This window comes from Aquarana catesbeiana, linkage group LG03 (assembly GCF_042186555.1).
Source record: "Aquarana catesbeiana isolate 2022-GZ linkage group LG03, ASM4218655v1, whole genome shotgun sequence".
Classification (NCBI taxonomy): domain Eukaryota; kingdom Metazoa; phylum Chordata; class Amphibia; order Anura; family Ranidae; genus Aquarana; species Aquarana catesbeiana.
This window is the reverse complement of record NC_133326.1, coordinates 300,105,909-300,124,829: the sequence shown is the minus strand read 5'-3', so window position 1 is coordinate 300,124,829 and position 18,921 is coordinate 300,105,909. Positions and strand designations below refer to the sequence as shown.

Genomic DNA, 18,921 nt, shown 5'->3' with positions numbered 1-18,921 from the left:
GAAAAGTACCTAAACCGCTTGGGGCCCTTATCCAAGATGAAGCAATAAGCCATGATCTTTCTTAATTATTAATATTATCAGTCACATAATTATATTATCTGATGCTTCCAATAATATACTTTAAGCCCCAGGGCTAGTGTTTGCACATGCTTAATAAGAAATCCATCCCTAATTGCAAGGTGATTTAGTCTTTTGTGGGATCCATCCCAGCCTTGACTTTGGGTTTGTATTAGGTTTCTGTCCAGTTTGACAATCATCTTTTAATTTTGAATTGAAGGGATCTATCTGTTTCCAAAGTCCCATGACCTCGCATTAGCTGACATCCATCTATATTGCCCTGGTACTAAAATAATATTGAGATAGTGACCTAGAAGGTGAAAAAGTGAAGCAAAATAAATATGATGCCTTTGGGTCGGTAAATTCTCAACTTTAAATGTTTTTGTTCATGTTAAGTGATTATATTTTCAATCTGAACAAAGAAAGCAAAACCAGAACTGATTATACATTGCTGAACTTTGCAACTGATCTAAGCTTTACTTGCAATAACGTGGTATTACAAGAGCTGCCAGATGAACAATACAAGCATTTGCATGCCACAGTAGTACTTGTAATTGGTGACAGAGATATTCCAGTACATCTCTAATCAGTTAAAGGTCAGTTCTCCTCTAAAATACGATTGGAACCTTCAATGTAGTTATGCTTATGAAATAAATCATACTAGTCAGAAGAAAAAGTCCACGTTAGTTGGGGTGATTAGGGTCCAGTGCCGTGTATATCTTTGGTACGTGGGAGCAAGGTAAGGCAGAGACACAAAGCCTACATTTTTTCTTATTTTGTTTCTCTCTTCTGTCTCTTCTGGACATTTGTAACTAAATTCAGCAATGAAAATGCATTCAAGCTGTTACATAAAAATCCACTCTCTAGAAATTCTAAGCTCATCACTTGGGAGCCTGTAAATCATTCTGAAATATCAGAATCCCTTAGCAATTAAGAAAAACAAGCAAAAATGTGTTAATCTCTAAAAACTTAAACTTGCCCTCTGTTTTACCATTGAGGAATACAGGTCATGGTTTTGTGATAAATTGTAACTGAGAACTCAACTCCCTACTGATTTTTATCCAAATGATCACAGATTTGAGAAATTTGTGAGGCTGTCACAAAATGTGCAGCTAATATGCTATGAACCTTTGTTATTGATTGGCCACTTTATTGGAACTTCTGTCTCTCTTATACTATGCAGTGCATTCAAACAAAATCCCCTTTGCTTAAAATATGTCTATAATACCTCCTACTGCTACTATATCACATGAAAAATGTATTTATTTGTTTATTTATTACAGGTACTTACTGTATATAGGGCCGTCGATTTACACAGGACTTCATTATATTAATATATATTGTACATTCACATCAGTCCCTGCCCTCAAAGTCCTAAACTCACATTCATACATACACATACTAGGGCCAATTTTTAGCCAGGAGCCAAATAACCTACCAGCATGTCTTTGGAGTTAGAGTGCAGATATTGCCTAAATAATCATTTGATTATTGTTTGTTACTATCAGAAGCTCCTATGTGCTGGTATCTATCTGCTGGTATTGGGGAGCTAACAATCTGAGGTCCCTAACTCACATTCATACATACACAGGCCAATTTAGACAGGAGCCAACTAACCTACCAATATGTCTTTGGAGTGTGGGAAGAAAACCCACACAGGCAGAACATGCAAACTCCACGCAGTTAGTGCCATGCTTGGGATTTAAACAGACAGCCCTAATGCCGAGGTTTCTATCCGTCATTAAATTTATGAACAGTTTGTAAATACCAGACAATCTTTACAATTTCCATTAATGTCCGTTACAGACGGCAGCTGCCTGTAAAAAAATATGACCACAGGCTGGCTTTGACATTGCGCATGAGCAGTTCCATAGCCGCCCAGGATGGGCAAGCTCGGGCAGGGCTCAGGAGGGCCTGGACAGGGCTGCGGTGGGCACCTGCTCGGTGATGTCATGGTGTTGCTTGGTGACTTTTACGGGATGAGGGAGGACTAAAGTCCAGAATGGAGGATCAAGAAGCATAGGAGGACCCAGACTGTGATCTGACTGAGCCCACCATCAGTGACAGGAGCAGGAGTGTCGGGATGGGGGAGGAGTCCAGCTGGAGGATCAAGAAGCAGAGGAGGGCTGTGGTGAGACTGAGCCTGTACTCAATGTCCTCACTGCCCTGCACTCAAGCAGCCTTATGGAGGAGGCATGTCAGTGACAACTCCAGCCAGGCCACACAATGTTTGTGGGGGTGGTCACTGATGTAAGGAGGGACTCAGCCAGAGTGAATACAGTAAAATAAGAGGGAACACTGATATAAAGGTTCCCCCTTATATCAGTACCCCCCCTTACCTTAGTGTATTTACTCTGTGGAAGTTGGTCTGTGGTCACCAGAGTCCTCCCCACATCGGAGTTCCTGACAGCATTCTCCCTTAACCGCTTGCCAACCAAGTGATTATACTGCGGCAGGTTGGCTCGGCTGCGCTCGGTGACCCCTTTAAAGGCTATAGCAGGTGCCGGAGCCGATGCACATGGCTGGCAGCAGCGATGTCCACCTGCTACCACAGAGAGCCAGAACAGTGATCTATCAATGTTAACAAACAGATCCCCGTTCTGTCAGGGGAGTAGAGAGAGATCTGCTGTTCCTAGTGATCATGAACATCAATCTATCTCTACTCCCTGTCAGTACGCTCCCCCCACAGTTAGAAACACCTCCCTAAGGAACACTTAACCCCTTGACCACCCCATAGTGTTAACCCCTTTCCTGCCAGTGATCAGTGGCTATTTTTAGCTCTGATCACTGTAAAAATGTCACTGGTCCCAAAAAAGTGTCAAAAGTGTCCGATATGTCTGCCGCAATGTTGCAGTACCGCTAAAAATCGATGATCACCGCCATTACTAGTAAAAAAAATTGTAATAATAAAAATGCCATAAATATATCCCCTATTTTGTAGACGCTATTACTTTGTTTTTTTTTTTTTTACTAAAGATACATGTAAAAGAATACATATTGGCCTAAACTGAATTTTTTGGGGGGATATTTATTATAGCAAAAAGTAAAAAAGAATTTTTTTTTTTTTATCAAACTTTTTTTTGTTTAGACCCCTTTCACACTGGGGCATTTTTCAGGCATTTTTCAGGTGCTTTAGCGTTAAAAAAAGCACCTGTAAAGCGCCTAAAAGAAGCCTCATCTGCAATCCCAATGTGAAAGCCCGAGCCCTTTCACACTGCCAGCGACCGAAAAATGCTGGTAAATCGCCGCTTAAGACCCTTTTAACACTGGGGCATTTTTCAGGCATTTTTCGGGCGCTGGCAGTGTGAATGGGCTCGGGCCATCGGCGCACCCAGTCCGGTGGCAAAAACACGAAAGTGCTGCAAAGAAGCTGCTTGCAGGACTTTTTTTGATGCCCTGCCAGCGCAGCACCCCAGTGTGAAAACACTCAGGCTTTCACATTGGGATTGCAGATGAAGCTTCTTTCAGGCGCTTTACAGGCTTTTTTTTTTAACGCTAAAGCGCCTGAAAAACACCCCAGTTTGAAAGGGGTCTCAGTGTGAAAGCACTCGGGCTTTCACATTGGGATTGCACATGAGGCTTCTTTCAGGCACTTTACAGGCGCTTTTTTTTATGCTAAAGCACCTGAAAAATGCCCCAGTGTGAAAGGGGTCTTATAGCACAAAAAATAAAACCGCAGAGGTGATCAAATACCACCAAAAAAAGCTCTTTTTGTGGGAAAAAAAGGACCTCAATTTTGTTTGGGTACAGCTTCGCACGACTGTGTAATTGTCAGTAAAACGTACGCAGTGCCGTATCTCAAAAAATGGCTTGGTCATTAAGGGGGTAAATCCTTCCGGGGCTGAAGTCAGTGTCCTCAGAGTTCCCCTTTAGATTAGAGTGTGCAGAATTTCCTCTTACAGTGTAAGGGCAAGGGGGAACTCTGTGAACCCTGATATAAAGGGAAACAGTGATGTAAAGGGCAGTGCTGCAGACACTGATATAAGTGGGAACTCTGATGTAAATGGGAACGCTGCAGACTCTGATGTAAGGAAATTCTCTGGTGACCAGAGAATTACCAGAGCTTACATCAGAGGTCCCCTTTACACCAGAGTCTGCAGTATTCCCCCTCACATTATGGTCTGCAGCATTCCCCTTTACATCAGGATCCACAGAGTTTCCCCCTGCACTATAAAGGGGAAGCCTGCAGACTCTGATGTAAGGGGGAACTCTGTGCTGGGTTTTATTAACCTGACCCTCATGTAAAAGGCGAAATATGTTTTTTGCCTTTTGTTATGCCTTAAGTGCATTGCTAATCACACTACCTACATGCTTGTAGCTTAAATATTGATATCTTCACTGAAATCTGTCATTTTGGATAACTTTTTGAACTGTCAGTAAAAATTTGGCTTTGTCAGTCATTTTTTTGTGTCCTGTCACAAAAAAAAAATTGGCTCGGTCAGTAAATTTTTTGTGTCGTGTTAGTAAATTTCACTTAAGGAGTTTAGCAACCCTGCCAGGTGCTGCTAGGTGGAAGGGCTAACCACTTAGCCACTGTGCTGCCAACTTAAATGTCTAAGGAGTTAAAAAGAAAGACTGAAAGTTTTTCACCAAATAGCCTACTGTTTCCCTTGGCCAATGTAGATATAAACAGCAGTGTCATTGATGACAGAACTTTTCACCTGTTTGGCAATTGATCTCTGAATGTAATATCATATCCCTGGTCTACACACTGCAAGTCATTTGACTGCAAGGGCTTGATTACATTCAGATTTAATAGAATACTACACATATGAAACTCTCCATAGTACAGTAATTTTATTTTATTTTTATAAAAATTATTTTATTAAAACAGTAGTAAACTTACAGTTAAAATAACGATGATCAGCTTCACAAATAACAGGACTTCAGGTCTCAGCCACGGCCAGAAGTGACGTCATCCGGCTCCTCCTGACGTTTTGCGTCACAGATCAAGTGACTTCATCAAGGGTATGAGCGTTTCTTATGTTACATGTGAACAATATATGGAGGGGAGTGAGGATCTGTAAGGATAATATCGGTACCAGTGGAAACTTTATAACCCATCTGGCTGGAGGTCCCAGGAGAAGGAATCCATTGTTTTAGATCTAACAAGGGCTCAACTAGATCTGTAGGCTCAACTAGATCTGTAGGGGTCTTTGTCTGAGGTGAGAGACTGGGGCAAACCACTGACGCACTACGGATGGTGGAAGGATTTATGATTTGGATTCATTGGATTTTGCTCATTTTGCACAAGCACTTATATTTATGAACTTTTGGACTGGGCACGATATTATATTCATTCACTGCATTTTCACTTTAATACTGTTGCACTTTATTACTGTGGCACCTATTGGGGTGTTAAGAAAATGTCACATTTTATTGTGTGTAAAGAAAAGTAATTTACCATGTTTTTGTACTGTCACTTTTGTATTTTTGCACTTTACACTGTGTTTGAAGATACATTTATTGCATATTGAGTAAGCGCCACATATATTAATATTTAATTAGCACTGTTTTCATTTTGGCAGCCACTCATTTTTATATCTCAATATTTTGGTTCGCGCATTAGTATTTCACGTTTAAATACTGCCGTTGCATTGCATACATAATTCCCAAAGCAGGACTAAGCTTTGTGATATCTATCTAGTGCCACTCATTATTTCTGTTGTCTTTGTATGCAACCATGTCTTGCTCTTAAAATTGCTCAATAAGCAATATTAAAAAGTGAAATCTTTGCATTGTAGTGCATTATCAAAATGATCAAATTTTAAAACCCACTCCAGACGAAGCCTTTTTTTTTTTTTTTTTTTGGATAAGGGTTAGAACAGTTACATTTTTATTACTGCCACTGGGGATAATTCTCTGCACATCCTGTCCCAATGGGTGTTATACGGGTGAGATTTGATGGGAAATCTCTTCAATGTAGACTGTTACTGCACGAAAAACGGAAAATTGTATACTCACCTTTCCGTAATTTTCCTTTCCTGTCGCATCTTCATGGCAGCATACACGTTGGGTTGTGACTCCGCCTCCACAACCTGATAGGACCACATAGCTATAAATTAGAGAGTAGACACCTGCCCCAGTATTCTCTGTAAATATATACACATGTCACCTTAGAGGGTGGGTGATTGTATGCTGCCATGAAGATGCGACAGGAAAGGAAAATTACGGAAAGGTGAGTATACAATTTTCCGTTTTCCTGTCGCATCATGGCAGCATACACGTTGGGGAGTAACTCGCCAAACTGGGTGGGAATGCAAAATCAAAATTTATTGACAAGAAACAGAAGAATTGGCCTGTATAACGGCCCTCCCAAATTCAACTGCTGCTAAACGTGCAGCGTCTATTCTATAATGAGAAATGAAGGTATTCCTCGAAGACCAAGTGGCCGCTCTACAAATGGTTTCCGCTGAGACTTTACAGTAAGCTGCCCATGAAGTAGCCATTGCCCTGGTGGAATGCGCTCTTAGATCTCCCGGAATCTGCAAGGTGCTTAAGGAGTAGGCCTTCTTGATAGTTTTCACGAGCCATGAGGCGATGGTACGGGCAGAAGCTGCCTGGCCCTTCCTGAACCCATGTGGGATGACTAAAAGGTTCTCGCACTTCCTGAATGGCTTGGTTACCGAAAGGTAATGGAGAATGTTGCCCTTGACATCCAAGGGATGAGGGACGCCCTGATCCGTGATCAAAGCCGGGAGGTCAATTTCCTGGTTAAAGTGGAACGCAGAGGAGACCTTTGGGATAAACCTGTCTGAAGGCTTCAGGGTTAGTCTGTCTGGGTAAACCATCAGATACGGTTCTTTGATCAGCAAGGCTTGCATTTCTGAGACCCTCTTCGCTGATGTGATGGCAATTAGGAAAGATACCTTTAGAGTCAAGTCCCAGAGGGAGGTATTCTCAAGGGGGAAGAATGGTTCTCCGGATAAAACCTCTAGGACAGTTGATAGGTCCCATGTAGGAAATGAAGGTTTCCTGGGTGGTCTTAGCTTCAGGCAGGCTTTTTGAAATTGCACCACCAGAGGGTTAAGTGCCCATCTGACCCCTGTCAAGGCAGAGATGGCAGAGACTTGGACTTTCAGGGTGTTAGACCTAAGGCCTTTGTCTAGACCTGACTGAAGGAACTCAAGCACTTGTACTGCTGATGGGGAAGACGGGTCCCAACCTTGTTCCTGAGCAAAGGAAGAGAATCTTTCCCAGATTCTCTCGTAGGTGCTATTCGTGGAGGATTTCCTGGCTTGAAGCAGGGTATCGACTACCTTCTGAGAACATCCTTGCTCTAGGAACCTAGACCTTTCAGTCTCCAGGCCGCTAGGTGCAATCTCTCTGGATTCGGATGTAGTAGCTGGCCCTGGGTTAGTAGATCCGTTGTTACCGGGAGTGGAAGTGGATCCGCTGTGCTCAGTTGCAGGAGGGTGGTGAACCAAGGCCTCCGTGGCCAAAAGGGAATCACGGCTAGTACTAGAGCTGTTGAGTGTTTGAGCCTCAGAAGGAACTTGGCTATCAGTGGGGTTGGTGGAAAAATGTAGCCTAGGTGAAAGTTCCAGGCGTGCTGGAGACAATCCGTACCCTCCGCTGTGGGGAAGGGATTCCTTGACAGAAACCTCTGACACTTCTTGTTCTCTGGTGTTGCTGCGAGGTCTATGTCTGGATGACCCCATGTCTGGCATATGAGGGCAAAGGCCTGTGGGCTTAGACACCACTCGTTGTTGGAAACGAATGTTCTGCTGAGGGAGTCCGCCAGTAAGTTCTGAACCCCCGGAATATAGGTCGCCTTCAGGTCCCACAGGTTCAGTTGAGCCCATTGCATCACCGGACCGACTTCCCGCATCATGGAGATGCTCTTGGTACCCCCCTGCCTGTTGATATAGGCTACCGCCACTCGGTTGTCCATTTGAATGAGGACTTGTTTCCCTCTCAGGTGTGAACTGAATGCCAAGAGGGCTCGGAAGGCTGCCTTCATCTCTAGGATGTTCGATACTACATCCTTGGTTTTGAAGGGCCAGCGGCCCTGAGCTGCATAGTGTAGGTAGTGTGCCCCCCATCCTTCCAGACTGGCGTCTGAAGTTACTACCTCCTGGTGGAGGGTGACTATCTGCTTGCACCTGCTGAGGTTGTCGGGGTGGGTCCACCACTGTAAAGATAGCCTGGCTTCCTCTGGGATGCGAATCAATTGGGACATGGACCATCCGTCCCACTGGCGCAGGAAGGAGGCTTGTAGGGGTCTGGTATTCCATTGCGCCCATCTGACCATTGGAATGGTTGCTGATAGGGAACCTAGGAGGCTGAGGTATGCTCTGGCCGGCAGACATGATGCTGGGATAGCCTCTTTCACTTTCTGAATGAGTAGGGACGATTTCTCCCTTGGTAACTCCACTGTGTTCGCTCGGGTGTCCAGTTCGGCTCCCAGGAAGACCATCCTTTGGGTAGGTTGGGTGTTGCTTTTCTGCCAATTGATTATCCATCCTAAACTCATTAGGGTGGAAACCAGGATCTCGCGATGTTGGACGAGTGATTCCTGGCTGCTTGAGAGGAGGAGGATGTCGTCCAGGTAATGGTGGACCCTTAGACCTTTCTCCCTCAAAAAAGCTATTGCTGGTAGTAGCACCTTCGTGAATGTTCTGGGGGCTGTTGAGATGCCAAAGGGAAGGCTTCGAAACTGGAAGTGCCCCTGACCCACCGAGAATCGTAGGAATTTCTGGAATGCCCCGTGGATCGGAATATGCAGGTAGGCGTCCTGGAGATCTATGGAGAGCATCCAGTCCCCCAGATTTATGGCCTGCAGGATAGACTGCAAGCTCTCCATCCTGAATGACTCCACTCTGATGGACCTGTTGAGGTTCTTTAGGTCTAGAACCGGACGAAGGTCTCCTGACTTCTTCTTGACGAGAAATAATGGAGAGTAGAATCCTCTGCCTCGTTGTGCCAGTGGAACCTCTACTATTGCTCGTTTTTGGAGAAGATCTTGGATGTAGTTCAGTAACGACAACCTTTTTTCTCGAGATGGGGGAATACGGGTTGGGTAGAACTGATCCCTTGGGGGCCGGTTTTTGAAGGACCACCTGTGGCCGAAGGTAATAGTGGCCAGGGTCCAGGTATCCCTTATGGTTTCCGCCCAGACCAGCTTGAAACTGGAGAGTCTTGCTCCCACTACCGCTGGTCGGACGGGCGCACCTTCAAAAGGGCTTCTGGTCACTGGAAGCAGGCGCCTTAGGCTTCTGAAACTTCATGAAGGAGGTTTGAGGGTTCTTCCAGCTCCTTCTATACTCCTTGCCTGGTCTGTATGCTCTCGCATCCCTATACCTCTCTGGGAGGTTCCGCTTAAAGGGAGGAGGTCTCTGTTGCTTGGGTCTCCTGTCTGAGGGGATGAGCCCGGACTTTCCGCCGGTTACTTTGGAGATGGCTGTGTCTAGTTTTGTTCCGAAGAGGTGCTCACCATCAAACGGAATACGACACCAGTTGGATTTGGAAGCTGGATCCGCCGTCCAGGGCTTTAGCCATAATGCTCTTCTGGCTGTTACTGAAGCCAGCATAGATTTAGATGCAGACCTGATAGTGTCGACTGAAGCTTCAGCCACAAAGTCGCCCGCCAGGCTTAACTCTTGCAACGCCTTTACTATTGATTCTTGGTCTGCCCCCTCTGATACAAGCTTTTCCGTGCTTGTGGACCAGCTCGAGATGGCTCTTCCTACTGCGGCAAGTGCTATTGCAGGTCTGCAGGCGCCTCCAGCCGACAGGTAAGCCCGCTTGAGATCCGTGTCGATCTTTCTGTCGAGGACATCTCTAAACGTTACCGCGTCTTCTAACGGGAGGGTAACATGCCTGGCTAGGCGCATCAGGGATGCATCCACTACCGGAGGGGACACCAGAGGGTTCACCTTAGGCTCCTTGAGTGGGTATAACTTCAGTAGTCTGTTATTCAGACTAGACTTCTTTTCTGGTCTCTGCCATTCTTCTTTGATCAGGTCCTCAAGTTCTTCAATGAACGGGAAGGATTCCGGATCCTTTTTAAGCTGAGGAAAATACTTCCTCTGCTTCGGTTGGGCTTGCTGGGGCTCCTCCCAACCTATCGCCTCCTTAACCGATTTTATAAACGGTTCTACCAGACTGAAGTCGAATCCGGCCGATACCTCCAGACCCTCATTATCCGACAGGGAGTCTTGCTCCTTCGATGTGCTAGCCCGGGCTGGGGAGGCAGTGGTAGAGAAATCCACCTCGTATACCGAGGCCTGGGGGGCTACGGCCCCTGCTGAATCTCCGACCTCCGAGATTCTCTCTCTTGCGGCCTCTTCCCGGCATGTCTGACAGACCAGTTTTCCTGGAAGAGCCGCTGCGCCGCAAACCCAGCATGCGTTCCCGGCAGGACGGGAGTGGCGTGCGGGGGAACGATGCCTGCGTGAAGGCGATCTTCTGTGGCGGGATCGGCCGTGTCTAGAGCGCGACCGGGAGCGGCTTCTTCTGCGGCTTCCTCTCGAGCGGCTTCTTCTGTGATAGGAACGGCTCCTTCTATGTCTGGAGCGACTTCTCCTGCGTGAGGACTCTCTTTGTCTTGAGGCAGACGTTCTTGAAGACCTGGTAGGGCTGACCAATTTAGGCAGCGTTAGTAGTGCTCTCTTTTTCGATCTTCAATACTTACATTTGTCTTCCCCCCCCTTACCTAATAGGCTGACGGTGATCTGCTGGGGCAGCGGTCTCCATGGAGAGAAAGCGGACTGGAAACCTGCAGTGAGAAACAATAAACAGCGCTATGCAGAGGAGGCTTCAGAGGGAGCAGGAATCCTGACTTAAAGGCAGTATAAAGGAAGGCCACTTACCTTTGTAGAGCGCTTTGGAGTCCAAACAGACAATCTGTCATGCATAGACAATCAGCAGCAGCAAATACAGCTACTGCTGGGCTTTTAAATCCGCCGCCATCAGCGTCGGACGCTCGCGCATGCGCAGTAGCGCCGCGAGACACCCGGCGCCATCTTGGAAGCTGGAAAGCAGCCCAGCGGTGCCCAAACGACGCACCGCGCATGCGCGAGGACGCCGAGAACGCTCGGCGCTCCGGAGAGCAAATCAGGAGAACCACAGAGCCCAGCAGACGGGCAGAGGCACTGGTAGGAGAGGGGGAAAGAGGGGGGGAGACCGCTGCACACAACTAAGCCTGTTTAAGGCTTATTTCATGAGGCCACAATGAAGTTTTCCTGGCCATTCCTCCAGCAAGCCTGTTTAAGGCTTTTGTGGGCTGCTGCACTTGAAGCCTGTTTAAGGCTTATACTTGTGGTCAGACAGCTGAATGAGATGAGAGTATGCCCCTGAGATCACCAGAGTGGGGCTCCTTCCATTTAGCTCGTTTAGAGGCTGTACAAGAAGGACTTCCATCCAGGAGAGGCTAGAACCTGGCTGGGGCGAAGCGGTAAGGGGGTGCTGATCCGTGCGTCCTGACAGGTGAGGAAAAATAAGAGAATACTGGGGCAGGTGTCTACTCTCTAATTTATAGCTATGTGGTCCTATCAGGTTGTGGAGGCGGAGTCACAACCCAACGTGTATGCTGCCATGATGCGACAGGAAATGCTTTTATGCTATTGGATTTTTTCATGTTTACATCTTCCTGTCAGAGTGAAATATGTTCCCCTCAAAGCTCTTTCTGGTGTCAAAAGAATAAGAAAAAAAAGACTAAATCACAATGAGGCATAGATAGCAGCACCAACCTGACAAAAGTTGCAACTATTACCCTTTCTATCAATTTGGGCTGTAAATAAATATCTAATACTATTTGTTAAATCTATGTGTATAGCATATGCTTATGTATTAAAAAAACTGAGAATCACACATGTTGTGATGTGCATTTCTACAGCGTAATTGTTGTGATTTTATCATTGGAAGTTGGCCAGCAATAAAACATTAAGACCACCATGGTTTTCCACTGTACAGCAAAATCTCTATAATGTTTTAGCACATGTCACATAGTTCTATGGGATTAAAATGTTATCTTGGTGCATTTAGTTATTTGTTTTATGAACTTTTCTGACATTCCTGTGTGCTTTACATTACAGCGCAACATGATGGGAATATCACCAAGTGGCATGAAGCCTATTTCCAAAAACCCAGACCATATTTTACAAATGAAGGCTTTCCAAATCCACCATGTTCTGATGGGGCAAACCGTTTCTTCAGCAAGCAGGAAGTATATGTCATTGGAGCTGACAATACCTGCTTGCTACAGGAGTTTTGTAATGGACCCCTAAAGCCAAGAAAACAATATATGTATGTGTTTTTATAGTCATAATATACTAACATATTATTTTTTTTTAAATTCTATTGAGTTGCAATTTATTAGCTTGATTTAAAAGTATCTAACCATTTTTTATGGTTGCTTACTTTAATAAATTATTCAATTTAGAATTTTTGCCTTGTATGCTATATATAGATGATTTAGGAACTATATTAAATTTAGAGGACAGTATACACAAATATAAGACAGTACAGTATATATATGTTAAATGTAATTTTTTCAAGGACATTTAGGAGCAAAGAAAATCCAGCCTGCAGAAGCTAATTGACTCACTAATTAAAAAGCAGCTGCTTTGGTAAATAAAGTCAGTCTTTGATAGTAGCTTCACCGCATGTGAATTAGTGAAGGATTGATAACTTAACACCTCTTCAGTGAAACATCCCTGGGGAACTTCCCCATCCCATTGTGTTCCAATTAATAGCTTCCTATCTAGCCACATCAGCATGGCTGCTCACCCACAACAATTGGATTGGATGTGATAGATAGTTCCTTGCCATCAAGCATCCTAAACAGTCAGACTGTTGAACATATAAAGCCTATTTCAGGGCAGTGGTGCCAAAATTCTTTCACTGAATAGATATCAATAGCTAGAATATTTGACATATATTTCCACAACCTGTTGCATGGGATAGAATACTTCAGTGTTTCCCCGAATTAAGGCCAGCAGCAAGGTGTCTGCTGATATGTCGCACATTTGGCCAATGGCAGTCAGATATTCCCGTGGTGATTTTGTATATTTCACTAGTTATATGTATGCCTTGTTGTCTGTTTATTCACAAATGATCAGAAGCCTTTGCGTGTAGTTGCCCTGACTGTAAAGTCCAACAATTGTACATCTGCTCAGCTATTGTTACCAGCCATATACAGTACATACAGATCCAACTCAGGCCCAAGCTTAAGTATTCTGTTCTTTAACATATTTACCATACAGACATAACCAATGTTGGCCCGTCTAGGCATTCAACATCCACAGTGATATAAAGCACCATAATATGCATCAATGCCATCCTTTTCAGCTGTATTTTATATCTTGGGCCTAAGATTTCTATTTTCATATCCGTTGCTGCTAAAATTTGAAACAACCCATACAGGTCTGCATACTATGTTAGGATAGACTGAAAAGTCTATTATTTATTTATTTATTTGATTATTTAGTCATTATTTACTGGAAAAAAAAAACAGAAATTCTCTGGTCCTAACAGTGCCGACCAGCCGCCATCATTATACTGTGGCTGGTTGGCACGCTCATGTGAATCGCCTTAGCTGTACGTCAGTCCGTTTTACAGCTATAGCAGGCGCTGCACGGCAGGGAAGCTAATGCACGTGGCCGGCAGCTGCGATGTCCGCCGGCCACCCGCGATCGCTCCACAGAGAGCCAGAATGGGGATCTGTCAATGTAAGCAAACAGATCCCTGTTCTGACAGGGAAGTACAGAGTTATCGTCTGTTCCTAGTGATCAGGAACAGCTATCTCTCTGTACTCCCAGTCAGTCCCCTCCCCCACAGTTAGAAACACCTCCCAGGGAACACATTTAACCCCTTGATCACCACTAGTGTTAACCCCTTCCCTGCCAATGTCATTTATACAGTGATCAGTGGCTATTTTTAGCTCTGATCACTGTAAAAATGTCACTGGTCCCAAAAAAGTGTCAAAGGTGTCCGATCTGTCTGCCGAAATGTCGCAGTCCCGCTAAGAATCGTTTATCACAGCCATTACTAGTAAAAAAAATAAAATAAATAAAAATGCCATAAATCTATCCCCTTTTTTGTAAATGATATAACTTTTGCCCAAACCAATCAATATATGCTTATTGCTTTTTTTTTACCAAAAATATGTAGAAGAATACATATTGGCCTAAACTGATGAAGAAATGTTTTTATTTTTTTTGGGGGGGGGGGGATATTTGTTATAGCAAATAGTAAAAAATATTGTTTTTTTTCAAAATTTTCACTCTTTTTTTGTTTATAGGTGATCAAATACCACCAAAAGAAAGCTTTATTTGTGGGGAAAAAAAGACATAAATTTTGTTTGGGTACAGCGTCACACAACCTTGCAATTGTTAGTTAAAGCGACGCAGTGCCGTATCGCAAAAAGTGGCCTGGTCATTAGGAGGAAAATCCTCCGGTCCCTAAGTGGTTAAATAAGGCAGAAATATTTTATATTGGTATTGTGTCAATTCTGCTAATTCAGTGCTGGGTGGAATGCAGTCTATCTATTTAAAGATCATTTGTTTCCACGCGTATTAACATTCTGCTTTTTTTTCTCCCATAGATTTAAATTTAGAGCTACAAATTTTAAAGGGCAGTATACAGACTCTAATTATTCTATTCCTATAAAAACATTAGGTAAGAATACATGTATGGCATAGCTTATGTTTTTTTCAGCTTTGAAAATATGATATAGTATAGATTATGTCTAGCAAAATAAAATCGTTTATAGAGTTCTGGAGTAAATTGTTGTTTAAAGCAGTATTAAACCCAAAAGTAAACATTTATTATATTGTAGCTTACCAATTCTTAGATGTGATGGCTGTATGTATGGGGGCACTCTAATACAGGAGGTGTGTTACTAGTCAGATCACCATGTAAAAAGGCTAAAAAAAGAAAACGGATTTAGCTACCACATCTAATGATTGGTACGCTGCAATATATTACATTTTTGGTTTAATACTGCTTTAATGTCAAAGAAACATGCTCTTAATGCAAATGGTCACGGGTTATTTTATTTAGCAATAGAGTTGTGGTATATTTCAAAAACGTGTTCTCAGATTCCCTTGTGCTGCAATTTTGGTGCATTTTGCACAAGATGCAGGAATAGTTGCCCTGCTAAAATACCTTTTTTCTGTGCCAAAGTCCCATTATTTTCAACACACAAATGTAACAGAAACATATATTTCATTTTCGGCAAAAGTCTGCAAGGTTAAAAGCTAGCACCTCAAACTCCAGAAACTGTTTAACTGTCCCAAGTTCATGAGGAATAGCTTCTGAAATGTATTATAAGGAATGCCTGTAAACATAGGCATTTGTTCACATCAGAACTTCTTTGCTCCCTATACATGTCTATGGAAAGGCTCAATCATTTTAAATTAGATTCATACAGCTTAGAACAAGGCCAGCTGAGGGTCAATACACCTGTAAAGAACTCTGCAATTAGTCTTTCTTAAGCTGGCCAGAGATGGTGTCATTTTCTTTCCTGCAACCATGGGTTATTCTTCCAGTGGGGTAGTGGGGATTAGCTGTCCCAGCCAGGAGAACACAGTGGTTATTGCTAGCGGCTATAGCCACTGTCAAAAATTGCATGAAGAATCCAACATGCTGATTGTACCCAAGTCAATTGATGGATCAACTTGGGTACAATCAGCCTGCCCATAGATGGTTCAAATTTGACCGGTCCCTGCTGAACTGGCCGAGAACCATCTATAGCCGGCTTTAGTCACAACTGTACAGCAGAGATAAGATATCAGTCACATAAAGGGCAAATAGGTTGTTCACTTTGCAAAGGAATTTTCCCCAGGGCTTAGGGAATGTAGTGAAATTTCAGTTTGCAATGAATACCCAATCGCGTGCATTGAAAATTAAAAAAATATATAGAATTTTTACTTGTATATGGATGGATTGCATGATGGAAGTCAATAGATCTTCATGAAATTTACACAACTCTGGGGCAAATTCCCTTGCAAGGTGAACTGCTTATTTGCTTTTAGTAAATCAACCGCAAAGAGTGCACTGCTTCTAATGGGACAGCCAACTCACAAACTTTTATTGTGAGAAATAGCAGTAAAGCACAACTACTGTGTAGCAATTCAAAGCAGTCAGCAGAGTTTCTGCTCATATACTAAGCTCTGGAGCAACTCCGTTTTGCAAAGTGCACAGTCTATTTGCCTTTAGTAAATCAATCCCTTTGTGTTCAGAAATGGTGTTTTTGGCCACATACAGACTGGACGCTGGTATTTGTCCAATTTGTTTGCGGCCATAGCAAAGAGCGCTGTGGTCTCCTGGTGTGGCATTTAGCTGAATCAGAACCCTGGAATCCAGCCAACTCTAGCTGACTATGTGAATGTAGCCTCAGATGCTTATAATTAAAAAAAAAATGATTGAGAATACTAAATGTTCCCTATTAATCCAAAGGTCTCAATATATAAAAGTACTCAGTGAAGCCTCATCTTTGTGCTTGAGCATGGTGAGGAGAAATTCAGCTGTAGCTTTTGTGGGAACTGACACCCCAGTCTGATGTTAGTGTGACTCCTCCATGGAGTTCTCATAGGAGCTACCGAATGAATGTGAAAAAAAGTAGGGGGTAGAGTATATGCTGTTTTTTTTAATGATACAAATGCAAATAAATAATTACTGCACATAATTAGCACATGATACTTCATGGAGAAAAAAAAATGTATTGAGTCATTAAAGACACATTTATTCATTGTGACGATGACACATTTTGCTCTGTAGTTTTACACTGTGTTAATGCCGCTAGAGTGCTACTGCGTAGTTCAAGCATATTTTACAGAGGCTTTAAATACATCAAAGACATTTTAGTGGTTATGTAACAAGATTTTAAATCTCATTGCCGGTAAAGGAACGAGTGCCAGCGTTGTATTCATTAGAATGCTTTACAACCATTTTACTAATAAATTAGAATGGACTTCTGAGTAAAGGTCATGTTTGCACAGTAGACCTTTAGGTAATAATCTAGTTCGCTCAGTTTTTTTTTTAAAGCAGTAAACTAAATACTGCCCATGGGTCAGTTTTCTTGATATGAAAAGACCATGTGATAAAAATCCTCCAGATGGAGTAATCCCGTAAATACCTTCATTGCAAAATAATTTTCTAATTTTTGAAAAGGCAAGAGGTAATTTCATCTTGGGTAGAGGCTCAATTCTCAGTATAAATTGCCTGAGCGTTCCTCTACTTGTACCCAGTAATATTTGTTCAGTGTATTTGGTATTTGGTATCCAGTAAAATTACTGCTTAATGACTTTAGTAAACTTTAGTAAATGCTGAGTACAAAAGAGACATATTGGTTGAATTTTTAACTTGTTTCTTAGATTTAACACCCATTATTTATCAATCTAATATTTTCCCTTATTTATCTAATAATATAATACGCTTTTTATTGATGTGCTATAAAGTTCTTGGGAATTTGTTGATTTAGTTGATTTAGTAAACATTTAACCTGGTACAATGTGTGTACAAACATAGGTTTATCTTTACTATGTATAATATCACTTTGTACATTTCTATGGTCCTTTGTACACAGGCATGCATCGTTGCAAACGCATGTAAATGCCAGTTAAACTACTAGGTAAAGATGCAGGTTGGCACTTGCACAAAGTCTGCATTCATTTTTAAACCAAGGCTGAAATCACACATTGTTGGTCAATGTATGATGCATCTCACAATGTTTAAAGAAACATGGAAATGTGCAATATAAAAATGCAAATGATTTCATTTCCTGAATTCAAATGTTTTTCATAATGTTCTGCTACTTCAGTGTGCACATGATTCCAAATAAAGCCAATTAGCAATGCTAGCAACCACATTTTAATTACCCCAATTAGCAGTGAACAAATTCTGATCCTGCTGAAAGTAGACAAGTTATGACAACAAAAGGGTGCCATCAAACATACCAGACACACATTACAGGGGAAGGCTACTGATTTGCCTGTGTTTTTGAGTAAAAATTCTATTGTGTCCCCAAAACAAAACAGTATAAGTTATGCACATCCTACAAACACTACTAGATGATAAATTGACTACAAATTGACTGCACATATATCACCCACTCAGTATAATATGGGTCATATTGCGATAAAAAGGTATACTTAGCTATCTGGAACACCGGGTACTACTAGATAAACATTTGTTTTCATTTACTAATCAGCTAAATTCTGTATGTAAAAACTTTATTTTGGCCACAAACCAGATTTCATCTAAAATTACCTTCAATTTTCACTTTTTTTTTCCAGCTGATGGACTATCAGAAAGAGCTGTAGAAATTATCTTATCTGTTACCCTTTGTGTGCTTTCTGTTATCCTTCTCGTAGCTGCCATCTTTGCCTTTGCGAGGTAAGACCTTATTTCCATTTTACTACTGTACATTTAGTATTTTATCTTCATATAATTAATTACCAATTAGAGGTATTTTTATTCTGTTATAGTTACATAATAGAATATAGTTTTATCAGTTATAAGCACAGAATGAAATATAGACAGTGTTATGTGAATCTCCCCAGTGTTCATTAAAAAACAAAGGTCACAAAGCGATTTCAGTAAAACGTAATTTAATAAGCATATTAACAATGGATGTTAAAGTAGAACTATAGGCAAAACTTTTTTTTATTTTTGATAGAGCAAGGGAGGATTATAACCCCTGTCAGATTTTTTTTGCAACATCTGTGTCCCATTGTGGAGATTTATCTTAACTTCCTGTCCCATAGCCAAACAGAAAGTGAGAGGAAATCCCTGCAAATTAAGGGTATACCAGGTCACCAGAACTATTGTCCCCATTGGAAGATCTCCCCTCTATTACTTTATTGGGAACAACCTAAAATTAGGGATTTTCTTTTACTTTTACTTTCACTTTCAATG

General features: G+C 42.3%; 1 protein-coding gene across 2 annotated transcripts in view; it reads left to right on the top strand.

Moving 5' to 3' along the window:
* The window catches only part of PTPRQ (protein tyrosine phosphatase receptor type Q), a 450,263-nt gene that overhangs the window by 350,698 nt on the left and 80,644 nt on the right, over positions 1 to 18,921 (top strand). For both annotated transcript variants that reach the window (XM_073620248.1, XM_073620247.1), the window contains 3 exons: positions 12,096 to 12,306; positions 14,606 to 14,679; positions 18,300 to 18,399. In XM_073620248.1, coding sequence (XP_073476349.1) covers positions 12,096 to 12,306; positions 14,606 to 14,679; positions 18,300 to 18,399 — 385 coding nt within the window. The remainder of the gene's footprint in view (positions 1 to 12,095; positions 12,307 to 14,605; positions 14,680 to 18,299; positions 18,400 to 18,921) is intronic.